The following is a 14,716-nucleotide window of genomic DNA, read 5'->3' on the forward strand; positions in this document are numbered from 1 at the left end:
TCCACACACAATTTTTTTCTTTGCTGTAGAGGAATGGATCTAGTGTGTAACACGGTAGCAAATAGTTATTAAAAAAATCTCATTCCATTTGCTGGTTAAATTCACTGATTCACATTATCAGTAGGCACAAAAATCATAGAATCATAGAATGGCTTGGGTTGGAAGGGACCTTAAAGATCATCTGGTTCTAACCCCCCTGCCATGAGCAGGGACACCTTCCACTAGACCAGGTTGCTCAGTCCCTCATCCAACCTGGCCTTGAACACTGCCAGGGATGGGGCATCCGCAACTTCTCTGGGCAACCTGCTCCAGTGCCTCACCACCCTCATAGTGAAGAATTTCTTCCTTATATCTAACGTAAATCTACCTTCCTTCAGGTTAAAGCCATTACCCCTTGTCCTATCACTACATGCCCTTGGGAAAAAGTTCCTCTCTGTAGGCTCCCTTCAGGTACTGGAACGCTGCAGTTAGGTCTCCCCAGAGCCTTGTTTTCTCCAGGCTGAACAACCTCAACTCTCTCAGCCTGTCTTGATAGGAGAGGTGCTCCAGCCTTCTGATTATCTTCATGGCCCTCCTCTGGACTCGCTCCAACAGGTCCATGTCCTCCTATGTTGGGGGCCCTAGAGCTGGACACAGTACTCCAGGTAGGATCTCATGGGAGCGGTGTAGAGGGGCAGGATCACCTCCCTCAATCTGCTGGTCATGCTTCTTTTGATGCAGCCCAGGATACAGTTGGCTTCCTGGGTTGTAAGCGCACCTTGCTGGATCATGTTGAGCTTCTCATAAACCAACACCCCCAAGTCCTTCTCCACAGGGCTGCTCTCAATCCATTCTCCACCCAGCCTGTACTTGTGCTTGGGATTGCGCTGCCCCATGTGCAAGACCTTGCACTTGGCCTTGCTGAACTTCATGAGGTTCGTACAGTCCCACCTCTCAAGCCTTTCAAAGTCTCTCTGGATGTTAAATTCTGTAAATATTGCACTATGTGTCTAATTTATTTTACAGCAGTTAAGGATGTGAAATAAACAAAATTACTTCTCTGAAGAGCAGGGGAGGGATTCCTCAGGTGGAATTAAACTCATTACCTCAGTACTGAAAGAAGTTTGCAGCAGCACAGAATTTCAAGTGAGCTGGATTAGCCTCCTAAGAACATGCTCTCTTGTTCTTCAACGGCAGTTTTTGGTCTTACTAGAGAGGCAATGCTAATACGGCCCAAGTGGACTGAGCTAGTTTTTCTGCAACATGGAATGCTAGAGACCAGCCACCTCATGTCTGCTCTAGGTCAAGGGTCTTTACACCCAGACATATGTAAAAGCTGTGCAACCTTCCCACTGAATTTTATTTTTCAATGGCTTCTGAAGATGAAAAAATACTTCTATTAGAATCAGAGGAGTCAGCCTGAGAGTCTAACAGAACAGAGCCCATCACAATACAACAAATAGGAAGAACAAGATAAAATGTCTCGCAGGGGGAATATATCAGATAATAAATTGATCCTCCCTTTCAGCCTGATTTTCTTTAAATGGTAGAACTTCACTCATCCATGTTTTGCATAAACCTTATGTTTTTCCTCCAGAGTGGTTGTCATGACTCCCTTTTGATACCAACGAAGATTTAATAGCAGTCACTGTAGCAAGTCATTACTAAGCTCTCATTTCTATTACCAAATATGCTACACCACAATTATTAGTAATTAAAATCAAATTAGGTACATCAATTTAATTCATCATCCATGCTCTTGTCAGTGCCTGTTTGCTCACTTGCTCAAAAATGTAGTAATTTTTAAATGGTGTCTCATTAATTAGTGTGAATTTAGCAGCTTGCTTCTGTCCTGTATTTTGAGCTAGAATTCTGCACTGACATGTATGGCAGCCCATTTGGTCCCATCCTTCCTTTGTGCCTGCAAATCATAGCATGGTGATTCTTTATGTTCAGAAGACTGTCTGTATAGCAGTATGCTCGCTTTCTTTTTTTCCCCACTTTTAAGAAATTCAGTGCCGCCTTTGATATTTTTTTTTTTAAAGAAATAAGGAAAATAAATAGTACACAGCTGATAAACTGTGTACTATTTACAATTTACAAATATACATGTATATTTGTAATATTGTGAGTAATTACACGACACTGTCATAGACATATTTGAAATAAGTTTGTAAGGTTCAACATAAACTGAAAATACTGCTGCAAAAACCAGACCCATAGTAAAACCAAGTGACGTGATTAGAAATTTGGGCATTCGTTTAGCTACTGAATGCTGGGCTGTGCAACTAGATGCTCTGATCCGTAAACTCACTCATATTTAGCTGTGGCAATTCAAGGAATTTGGGGATAGGAGCTGTCTGTACTTGTCTAGAGTTGATGCCAATGTTTTGACCAAATATGAAGTCAATTTAAGTTCAGATATTGTCCTGTTAACTGTGGTGGCTGAGGAGCGTATGCCGTACTCTGCTAAGTAACAGGGCATGGCTGTTCCTAAGTCTTTGCAGAATGGATAACTGTGCTCTTGGGAAGATTGATATCATTTCTATTACAGCTGCGCTTTTATTTTCTCATCTTTTTTTTTTTTTTTCCTCCATAACCGGTTCTCCTCTGCTTTTTCTTTCCTGATCCCTTTCCCTTTTTTGTCTCACACTCTACATTAACAGCAACTTTTCGTTATTTACTGTAGTGTCTAGCAATATATTTCTCCTCATGTTCTCTTCAGAACATGCTTGTTGTGATACGAGCTGAGGTACTTATGTCTGTACCATGTTTTGAAACAGATAAAGCATGTGCTACCTGCCAAATCTACTTTTTAATGAAGTCATCAGCATATTTGGCAGACATTTTGATTCTATAAGACACCCAAGGAGTTTTTCCAATGCTTTCTCATGTTTTGAAAGACTTTTGAACCCTCTTTTGCAATGATTAGTTAACTTCACCTTATAAACTACTTTGGTTTCTCAAAAATGCTCTGTGCTAAAGTTTTAAATCTTCATATTAGTCCCTCTAGAGGTTATGCAACTTTACCTATATTTTACATTTAAATTCCCTTCATGGAAAGGAATTGGATTGTGTCCTCTTTTCTTCTTTGCAGATGTCACAAAATAAGCCTTTTCAGATCCCTGGTCTCTGTGGAAGAGCTGGAGTTGCTTGGTATCATTGCATAGACTTTAAACCAGGTTCTTATATATGTTTTTTCAGGAATCCTCACATAGTGTTGAATATTGATCTCGCACCTACAATTCTAGATATTGCTGGATTGGATATTCCATCTGATATGGATGGTAAATCCATTTTAAAGCTTCTGGACTCTGAGAGGCCAGTGAATAGGTAAGAAACAGAAATGTGCATGGGAACATGTATGTCTTTGTACAGGAGACTGAACAAGTATTCAGCAACATGCATCAAATTTAAAGGAAAATACAGTAAAATTACCATCTATATGAGTACATCATTCACTGGATAGTCTAAAGACCTATTTGGCAATATGTGGCTGACTTCAGTTATTTATTTTCATTTTGTCAGGTTCATAAACTAGCTACATGGCATATATGACATCTGGATATACTAAATGTAATCTGTGTAGCAGTGAGAGGGCTACACATGAAGGTCTTTAGCTATATGAATTACAGATTTTAAATGTCTCTGTGGCATCATTTGTAGCAAAGTATTTCATATTGAATAAATAGTAGAACAATTGAGTTGAAAGGGTTGGTTGTGTATCAGACAATAACATAAAGACAGGCTAGCACTCAGAATTGCACAGCTATTGTTTGAGACCTTCCATTAGTACTTTCATTGGAAAAGACCGAGGAAGAGAATTAGACTTGAGGCTTGCTAGAGAATATCAGCAGAAAAAGGGAAGGAGATTTGCTTTACAAGTAGTTGGGTGGAGGGAGAGGGGGAAAGGAGCAGCTGCTTTAGAGTAGGATACTTTGGGAGTAGTGTGCAGGTTAAGAGTCCAAACTGGAGTCAGGAAATCCTGATTTAATTTGTGATCCTTTGTGATCAAGGACAATTCAGTTAATCCTCCATGCCTTAAACATGCTTATGTTGAAATAATTGTACTGTGCAAGTCTGTTGTGGATTTTGTCCCTGTGGGAACAAATCTGTCCTATGTTTGTTCATGATTTGCACTGGAGAGGCATATGTGCCTGCTTCATAAAGCTGGATGCCCCCTTGTGCAATTATATGTAATGTTTCTCGTCTGAATAGGGGTGGGAGAGAAAACTGGGGCATGGCTTGGTTACTGGTTTTGCGGGAATTGCTTCTTCCTCTCCTTGTTTCCTCCTAGGTTCCATTTAAAGAGAAAGATGAAGGTGTGGAGAGACTCATTCCTAGTGGAAAGAGGGTAAGGAAAGTGTTAATCGAAAAGCCCAGTCTTTTTAAATAGAAGGATACTGAATAGCTAAAGCCAAAGCAGCACTCTACCACAGACCTAAAGCCATTTAGCTGTGCCAGCAGGGATACGGCTGCAGTATGCCTAATGGCAGTGATTGCGTGATAGGAGGGAATGTATGGCCTTTGCCTACAGCATGCATAAATGGGGTGGGGGAAGGGGAGTTTTACTTGGATTGAGAGATGGAAAGACATCCCATTTGCCCTTCAGCTGCTGCCCCCCGACCCTCCTGCTTGTATCAGGGGAGTATGAATAACCCTTCTCTCTGCGTGTTCACCTGCTGGCCATTCCCTCTATGCCTCTGCCTTAAAACGTAACACACGGCATGAAGGGTTTGCAAAGTGCAGCCCTGTAGAGCGAGGAGGATATGGTCTCTTAATCAACTGTTGTTACTGCCTGCCGATTAGACGTGAAACACACTGTCTTGGTTTTGTATGTTTTTGTATCGTCCTTGAGAGCATGATGTGACTAACTTGTGTGTTATCAGAGATGATGATAACTGCTACTTTCTACTGGACTATTAAGTTTTGGCCACCAGCGATGCTATGGACTTGGCAGATAACCTACTCCTCTGAGCCTTTTCAGCAAACTGTATGTATATCATGGAATTAATATTAATACAATTTTTTTTTTTCTTGTCCAGTAAGCTGCTGCATAAGAGGGAGAATGAGAAGGTAGATGCCCAAGAAGAAAACTTTCTACCCAAATACCAGCGTGTGAAAGACCTCTGTCAGCGAGCTGAGTATCAAACAGCTTGTGAACAGCTTGGCCAGGTAGGGCATTGTACCCCTGACTGCAAGCAAGCAGTTGTAGTGGTGCTAAGCTTAATGCCTTAACTGTGACAATGTCCTTCACCTTGTCATCAGTGCCAGCTTATAAATCAAATGGCTTATTCTGTGGCCTTTGCTCAAAACCATATTATAGCATTTATGAGATTGGCTGTCAGTCAGGAAATTGCTGATTCAAGTGCCTCTGTATTGATTCCTGACTACTGTTAAGAGAACTGCCTAGGCTGTTTTAACATTTTATTCCCACATAGAATGTGGTTTGGGATTCGTTAGTGATGAGAAGCTACAATCATAGAATCATAGAATAGTTTAGGTTGGAAGGGACCTTTAAAGGCCTTCTAGTCCAACCCCCCTGCAGTGAGCAGGGACATCTTCAACCAGATCAGGTTGCTCAGAGCCCCGTCCAACCAGACCTGGAATGTTTCCAGGGATGGGGCACCTACCATCTCTCTGGGCAACCTGTGTTTCACCACCCTCATTGTGAAAAATTTCTTCCTTAGATCTAGTCAAAATCTACCCTCTTTTAGTTTAAAACCATTACACCTTGTCCTATTGCAACAGGCCCTGTTTGTCCCCATCTTTCTCATAAGCCCCCTTTAAGTACTGGAAGGCTGCAGTAAGGTCTCCCTGGAGCCTTCTCTTCTGCAGGCTGAACAACCCCAACTCTCTCAGCCTGTCTTCATAGAGGAGGTGCTCCATCCCTCTGATCATCTTTGTGGCCTCCTCTGGACCCACTGCAACAGGTCCATGACTTCTGTGCTGAGGACTCCAGAGCTGGACGCAGTACTGCAGGTGGGGTCTCACCAGAGTGGAGTAGAGGGGCAGAATCACCTCCCTCAGTCTGCTGGCTACACTGCTTTTGATGCAGGTGGTTTTCTGGGCTGCGAGCACACGTTGTCAGCTTGTGTCCACCTTTTCATCCACCAGTACCCCCAAGTCCTTCTCGGCAGGGTTGCTTTCAATCAGTGAACCTAACGGCTTGGTCTCCTCCAAATACATATAGCTCCATTTACTTTACATTCTTAATTTAACTAATTTTGTTATTATTATTTGGAATTACATATAATAATGGGAAACTAATATTCTGTGAACTCAGTGTATCCCTCCTCTTAACAAACATATACGGTGAAAACACACATGCAGTTATGACTGCAGGCTGTCTGTGTGTATATGGGCACAATGCTCATTGATTGTGTGTCATTTCTCTCGTCGTTACGTAACTGTTCTGGGCAGATAGGAAAATATCTTCACTTTCGATCCAAGTTATACAGAAGAAATTCAGAAACAAAGTTTATAGTGACAATTCATGGTCTCGGCACAGGAGGTTTTGCAAATTTACCAGAGCAGTGCAAAGGCATAGCAAAGCTATCTCCAGCAGCTCCACTCTTGGGGGGATTTTTCAGTTCTTGGGGGAATTCTCATCCTCTGGAAACATGGCAAAATTGACTCTGTGCCATTGCTTTGTCATCCAGGTACCGTGTAGAGCACTCCCTTCCAAGGACTGTAACACATTCTGCCTGCGGACATGTGGACAAAGGGGTGAAGGTACATGGGTCCACATGCTAATGTGTCCGTTATTAGACTGGCATTACCTCATATCCTGGCAGCTCAGAGGGCTGTCAGAGTAAGTCAGTCTGTGGAATATAACTGTTCTTGCAGACATGATCTGAATGTCTTACCAAGGCTATAGTCAATAATAGGCTACTTGGGCTAAAGTAGTTCATTTCCTACTGTCGGAGGCCAGACTCCCTGCTTCTGGCTCTACTGATCATGTAGTTCAGCGCACCTGTGAAATGAGTCCATTGTTCCTTAGGTGTTTGGATCCAGTTTATATGTATAAGCATGTTCCAGATGCTCTTTTCTTCCTGTGGCTTCTTTGTCAGATTTGGTATATAGAGAGATAATAATGTCCTGTTCTGCCTAAAAATACTGAACTGCAGTAGTTTATTGTCATCGGATGTCTTGAGCTGAAATTTTTCCATGGGTGGGAGCAAGCCATCGTTTTTTGAATGTGCAGTGTTCTTTGAGAAACTGGGGGAAAAGTCATTGTCTCTGCTACATCATCATCCAGTAAGTAGTTTGGGGAAATAGAGCTTTTCTTTTTCCATCAGTATTTTCCCTTTGAGAGATGTTTCAACTTCTTCCTATTGTCTTCATTTTCCCAATTATTTTGAACATTATTGTAAGAACAGAGGGGAAGAGAGACCTTCCAAGTCCACGTTGTCACTGAAGCTGTCTCTTTGCATAAGGTAACAGCTACATTCAGGCTTTCTTACTCTAATTACCACATGTCTCAGTTACGGAAGAAAGGGGGAAGGCCCTGTATTGTCTACACACGTTCACAGGCTTATGTTTTCTTCCATGGATAATAAAACATCTTTGACATCTGTAAGAAGTGGGCATAAAATGTCAACTCCGTACTCAGAATTGCCAACAAATTGCGAAGTGAAGGTATGCTAATGAGAGATGCGTGTGCTGCATCCTCATTGAGAGGAGACAGAGAGGAGAAGAATTGTTTTGAGCAGTTCAGTCAGATGTAATTGGAAGTGATAGGATGAAATTGAGCAAAAAAGAAATTTAAGTTGGACATCAGGAAAAATTGCCTAACAATCAAGTCAATTAGAGTCTGGGAAGGGCTCTCAAGGGGGGTCTCAATCCATCTAACCCGTGCTCTAGAGAATATGTCCTAGCAGTCTGTCTAGACAGCAGGAAAGGTGGGAGATGAATGTGCTTATCTGAGGATAAATTATGTCTAAATATGGGTGCACCCAAAACTCTTTTCAGAGTGAAGCAAGACTTAACTTCTCAAATAACGAATGGGTGTTGTCTGTTTGCTGGTGCTGTTCACAGCTCTGCATAGTGAATAGAATGAGCCCAAATGAATGACTTCCCACTGCCTTGGGGGAGTTCATGGTATACAGATACGGTGGTTATTTAGCAGCTGTCTCCTGATCCTGCAGGTCACTTCATTATTGTGCATTTAACAGTATATGGAGTTTTTAGTGCAAAAGGTGAATTTTCACATCCTAATGCAAAGATGAAGAGAAGTCTGGGTCAGAATTTAGGTGAAAGCTCGCTTAAGTCATTGGGATTCTCTCTTTTGAGGCAGACAAGTTTTGGGGACCTGATCTAAGTGTGAGCAGGAGTCGAGAAGCGCAGATGGTGGACAAAGACTCAGAAGGGGAGTGAATGAGAAGAGACAAGGACAGGGCTTAGAGTAAAGGAGGGAAAGAACGCTTTGAATGTTAGATGGAGAATTTGAAATTCTGCTTTGTGAGCATGTAAGTTTGTGAATACAGGTCTATCACCACAAAATGCTCTTCCTTTGCAAATCTCTGTCACCCTCCTTGACCTATAATTGTTTTGATAAGAGAGCACCAGGATCATGGAGATGAGGCTATTCATGCTGTTTAAAACCTTGTTTCAGAGTCCATTATGTGGGATTTTTTTGGCAACACTAATATATGTAAATTCTTCTGAGTGCAATAGGAATCTGTGTGTTGCCATGTTTTCTTTTTCAGTTAGTAGGGTTTGGTCTGTGTAAGTTATTTGCATCCAACAAAGGACGACTGTAGACTCAGATGAAAGAGCAGCTCAGCATTTGTATTCAAGGATTTAAGAGAGATGAGCTCTTTCTTCCCACATGAAATAAAAAACATTTATCCAAGTACCTAATGGCTTCCACACAAATTTTTTCTCTTCAGTATAGTTTGGCCTTTCATTCTAAACTGGCTGGTGTGTGGAAGCTGACCCACTTTTATCTGGCGGCCTGCATTAATGTGCTTTTGTGGAAGCCAATTATGATATCAGCATTGCTCTGTAGACTATTCCCAGCAACTCCACAGTATCATAACAGCAGCTCCACAAAATCTCCCTCTAAGTCATTTGCCAACTTTGTACACATGCAATACATGCATCACTGCTGATTGCTATAGGGAATCCTATATGCATGCTGTACATGTGGAAAAAAAGGTTTTAAATGTTAATTTTGTCTTTAGCAAGACCTGCCATAGTACAATAATATTGGTAACTTGTGAAGAAAAATAGTTGTCTGAATTCACATTATTTCCTTTTCAAATCCTTTTTATTTTCAAAGCTCTATTTATGTGCAAATCTGATACAAGCAGAATTTGCCTTTTAAATAGCATTAAAATTTTTTATTTTATATGACAGTGTTCACCAGGAGAATATTGAAGGTACACAAATTTGCACTTTATTTCCTGCAGATGTTCTGCAAATGAAAGGTTTGATACACAGTCTTCCCTCTGATTGCTTTGTGCTGTACCCGGATCATGAAGGGATGTTCTCTTTTGTAAGTGGCATGAAGATATCATAAGTAAAAGTATGTCACTTACTCAGTTGGTCCCCCCAGTTCTCTTGCATAGCAGTGATTGAAAACTATTCTGATCAATGTGTGCTTTCCTTACAGCATCCTTTAGATCATATTCCTGCCATCATAATCATCATTAGCCATTGCGTAGTGCCAAGAGTGGAACAGTAGAAAAAATTACTTACATTTTCTCCTTTTCCTGAGGGCACTGCAGCTTGAACTTACGTTAGCCAGACCTAGGAAACAACGTCAGATTTTATAAGGAATTTCTTTCAAAACTGGGAAGAAAGTTTCTGATCTGTGTATCTTTTGTGGCTGTCCAGTTCTTTTGTACCTAGCAGAGATATCCTGAGGTTACTAAAGAATTTTGGTTCTGTTGATAAGTGAAGCACATCAAGCCAGCTAGAATGCAGATAATTTTAATAGCTCATTAGGCAGATCTTTGGAGTTCCTGAATTCCAGTGCAAGTTGCACATGCTCAGCAACTTCCAGGATCCGGTTCTTAATCTGTGATTGCAACAAGAAATGACTTGTTGATAACTTCATACATTAAAAATTTTATCAGCCCTCAAACTGATAACATTAGGAGGCAACAAACCATGAAAATTAAAGTCGTGATGATTTATTAAGGGCTGTTATTCAAGGATTGTATTCCTTATCAAGAATTATAATTAACAAAACTATTTTCCTCCTTTAGCCAAATAGCCTATAATGATTTCTAGAGGCTATTTTGCTTTGCTTGTTGCTTCCGAAAACCAAGAAATTTGCATCTTTTGTTAACTGCGAGTTTTAAACTCCTTGTCATTACAGTAGTGGGTGTTGCAGGTAGCTTGCCAAAATAATACCAACATTTAATAAAAATACCAAGTTTTTCACATACCCTGACGTGAGTAGCGCTGTAGTTTAGTTCAAAACACAACAAGCTGGAGGTCAGGAGACTGGCTTCAGCCTCAGAACTGTTACGGACTCGATGTGGGACCTCAGGCAGATCGATTCCCCTTTTGATACTTCCGTTTTTTTCCCTCCACCACAAATGTAGGTTCTGTTTAGGCTGCACTCACTCCTTACCTTCTGCAGCACCTAACACAGCAGCTGGGACCATTTGATGCCACAATCCAATTATTGTATTAATAATAAATGAATTATATAATTGTAATCTTAAATTTAGCTGAATACCTGATTTTTCATTTGCGTGCTAGTTGATTATCCCACCTACCTCATTTCAGCTACAGTTTGGGGCCTTAAAAAGCCCTCCAAACTTTCTGTCAATAAATTGTTCATCCATCTTATGATTTTAAGGTTTGAGTGATATGTAGTGTTTGACAACTGAAGTTGAGCTGAGAGCCCAGCGGTCCAAATCTCCAAAAATCATGAGCCGGTGTAATGAAATAATATCCAGCTGGAATGAAAACCAGGCAGGGCTATTTATAGACTGGTGTCATGGAAAGAGGAAACTAGACTCGTCCTTTGCCAATGGATAGATTGGAAGGGGAGGACTGGAAAAAAAAAAAGCCCCCCACAAAAATGTTGAAAGGTTAAGAAAATAATGCCTATGGGGAAAAGCTAAGGAACAGGGCATATTCAGTCAAAAAAATAGCTGAGCAGAGGGGAATCTGTCTGCATGAATCTCAGAGATGCCCTACAGAAGATATGAGCCAACTATTTTCAGTCAACAAGGACAGAGGAGTTCCAATGTGTGTGAGACAAACAATGGGAGATTCACGTTGACGATCTCCTGAAACCTGTAACAGGTGAGCAGTAGGGCAAGCCGCCAGCAAAAGCAGAACTACCTCTTGTGTCTCTCTGGATTTTGCTGGTTTGTCCTCATTAGCCCAATTAAAAAATAACACAAGGAGTAAATCAAAGCGAAGGAGAAGTTCTAATTGAACTGTAACTTCAACTGCTTCCCGCTAACTGAACTGTAACTGTACCGTTCATACAAGGAAAAAATGTATCCTGACTACCCATAAATGAATTTAATTGGAAGTTACTATTTCTGAGCATTAAAGCAGTTTGTCTCTAGCTCACCATCCAATGTGGCAGCAAGGATGGGGTTCAGAAAGCGTCTGCATAAACTGACGAAGGTGGATATTGCTGAAGCGTTTTTTTCAGGGTGCTGGCAGGGACAGAGGACTTTATTATCCTGCAGAAACTTTGATTCCTAGAGCCTATATTCCTAAAACTGTTAGGGAGGGAGCCTTGCTGGCAGCTAACTGATCAGACAGTTTCACTTTTCACTTCTCCGTAAAAGGGAATGGAATCTCTTTCACTTAACAAAAAGAGGAGCTGATGAGACACAGCGTGATGATTTAGGGCTCAGCTCTGAAAGCTGTATGTTTCAACTGGAATCTTTTCTTAGCAAGGCTTGTATGATCAGCCCTTTTCCCCCAAAGAAAACAATGTCAGTTGAGAGATATTCATAGAGGAAAATGAGTGAATTGTAGGAAAAAATCCTACAGTGAAGGTCATGGCTATTTCTGATTGGGGCCTCAAGTAATGACTTTGAATTAACATCTGTGATTGCTGTAGCAGTAAGAAGATGTTGATGCACAATAATGCAAAAGCCACTTCATGGTGACGGGGGCTGTGAAGGGAGTAATGGGGTTTTGACACACAGGAAAATACAACTCGTCTTTTTCTACTAAGGGGTTATTTGCATGTTCAAGGTGAATAGCGTTACTGGAGGGAAACAGGGCATCTGTTCAGTCTCCAACTGCTGCTCTTAAGATTCACCTTTCATAGACATTGAAGTCCTGATTTACTCTTGTTGACACATAATACCTGGAGCGGAGAATATATGTTACAAACTGTCTTTTTTTTGCCTTTGCAGCGTACCTTTGAACAGGATTTCTGTTCAGTAGCGCTAATTTCTCCATTAAACTGGAGCCTGGACTCTTCTGCTTTGCGCACAGATAACTGAGTAGCTGTGTCGTGCAGTGGGCCGTAGGGTAGAGGATGGAGTAGAGGCGTTCGAACAAGCCCAGCACAGCAGGTGGCAGAAAGCGCGAGCACAGCAGCTAACTTGGCCTGCCCGAAGGTGGTGGGAAGTCTCCAGCTGGAACAGCTTTAATGGTTGAATGAAGTGTCTGGAAAGTTTTACACAATGTGAGCCTGATGGACTTCAGGACATATTGTAAAAGCCATTTATTTGATGGCTTTGAGTAGCTGTTCTGCAAGGCTTTGCAGGAGGAAAGACAGTTTCTTCCTTTGGAGTTTTGATATGAGCTGGGATGAAGATTGTGGGGGAGTTTGGGTTTTCCAATGACTTTTAGTTTGTGTTCAGTTGCCTTCTCTTTCAGGACATAGTTCTTGTGAGATATTACAAGCTATAGAACTTAGGAACACACCTTTTGGCCTAATGAAGAAAAGACCTGAAAAGTTAGGGGCAAGTGGTGAACTAAGGGCACTTTGTTTTCTTGACTGGTTGAGTAAATCCACTATTTATATGTAATTATGTTTTGCTGCTGGATGGTTATCATTTGTACCTGTGAGCCAAGGTATCTCTGGGGCACTCTGATGTTCTTCATACAGGAATTTAATTGTTTAAGTGATTATCTCTTATAACATGTTGTACTTGCTTGCAGGGTTTGACACAGGTTTCTGCATGATGGTATGCTGTGCACTAGAAACCAATTTAAAATGCCAGAATTCACAATGTTTAAAGCTTCTTGACTGTCAAGCAGAGGTTTTCATAGTTCCACTGCAATTACTGCCCTTTTTCCCTAAGTTTCAAAGCATCCTGTGGAAATGACTGCAACTGATGTAGCTGTGATATTGACCTAGAGAATTTGTGTTTGTACTTACAAGCAAACCAAGGCTAAGTTGTTGAGCCCCAGATGCTTTCACACACATGCCCATATCTGTTTTGGGAAAAAAGTAAAATCTTGAGACTTTTCTCTCCCCATATTCAATGTTTGCTTCTGAAGTCATTTATGTAGTTCTGCACTGCAGTCATTCTGCAGTGGGCCTGTTAATGCATACAATGTGCTCTTCCAGCAAAGCCTGTAAGATGTTTTCACTGTAGCATACAGCTGCCTTGGAAAGATTTAAACAGCACCAGAAATTAAAGGATTTTTTCCAGTTCACCTGGAGGGGGAAAATGAGCATCACTTTCTTGACAGGAGATGAAAGAATTAGAGAAAAAATATTTTTGGGCCACACATCAGAGCACTTATTTACAGTAGTTCTCATCATGGCATTTAATTTGCCCTCTGTTGAATCTTCATTTTTCATGTATCAGACACCTACAGCATAGAGCGTTACTGAGCAGAAAATGAAGTTTGTTCGTATGTTTTCAAAAATAAGATTCAGATTAATTGAAATGGGAAACAGCAACAAACATTTTTACATCTTTTTTTCGTTGTGAAATAAAGCATTGCTCATTCTAGTAAGATAACTTACGTCAAACCTCAGTCTGTGCATCAATCACAGTTAGGCATTTATAAAGAATAATTTTAAAAAGACTCAGCAATTTATTTTTCAAAGGTTATTTTTGTTCTACACCCCAGCCAGGTAAATGTGTTCTTCACAGATGAGTCACGCAAAGATGTCTGATTCTAATGTCTTATTGTCAGTATCTCTCAATGATTTCTTATAATTCCTTGTGCTGAAAGTTAAGCCAGGTTTATCTGCATTGGTGAAAGGCTTGGATCATATAAGAGGTTGGACACAATATCTGCACCTAAGTAGTTATAGCTCAGGAGACCTGGCATCCAATTGTTTGAGAAAATAAGTGGACACACCATAAAACTCTGATCGTTTTAAATGAGAGGATCTCCCGCGGACATAGATAAATCCACCGTAACTGGCCAGTTCACTTCTGTCTCCTGTTAAATTCTCTATTATAAAAGCACAGTGATACTGGTTTCTTACTTTGCTGTCAAGCAAATAATGGAGTGAATTTCAATGGAAGTTGTAGGCTTTGTTGTCCTAGCCTGGGCGCACCTCTCTGTGGGAGTTGAAGTGACTGAATCTCCCCCGTAGAGCTGCAGGCTGCTGTAAAATCTCATCTCACTTGGGAGCTGTTGCTGTTTTTCCTTCTGTTCTTTTATTTGGAAAATTCTCAATATTCCAGTGAGTCCTGGAGGCACAGACTTAGGATTTTGTAATAGGGGAAAAAAGAGAACACCTCTCAAGACTCAGCAAAAAGCTGAAGTGTTTCTGAGAGTCCCTATTTAAAGCAGTAACAACTGCTGCTGTGAGGTTTTTTGAGGTATC

General features: G+C 40.9%; 1 protein-coding gene across 2 annotated transcripts in view; it reads left to right on the top strand.

Moving 5' to 3' along the window:
• SULF2 (sulfatase 2) overlaps positions 1-14,716 on the top strand; it is a 64,724-nt gene that overhangs the window by 31,092 nt on the left and 18,916 nt on the right. For both annotated transcript variants that reach the window (XM_010294740.1, XM_010294741.1), the window contains exons 7-9: positions 3,184-3,312; positions 4,277-4,333; positions 5,025-5,154. In XM_010294740.1, the coding sequence (XP_010293042.1) occupies positions 3,184-3,312; positions 4,277-4,333; positions 5,025-5,154 (316 nt within the window). The remainder of the gene's footprint in view (positions 1-3,183; positions 3,313-4,276; positions 4,334-5,024; positions 5,155-14,716) is intronic.

This window comes from Phaethon lepturus, unplaced genomic scaffold (genome assembly GCF_000687285.1).
Source record: "Phaethon lepturus isolate BGI_N335 unplaced genomic scaffold, ASM68728v1 scaffold6009, whole genome shotgun sequence".
Classification (NCBI taxonomy): domain Eukaryota; kingdom Metazoa; phylum Chordata; class Aves; order Phaethontiformes; family Phaethontidae; genus Phaethon; species Phaethon lepturus.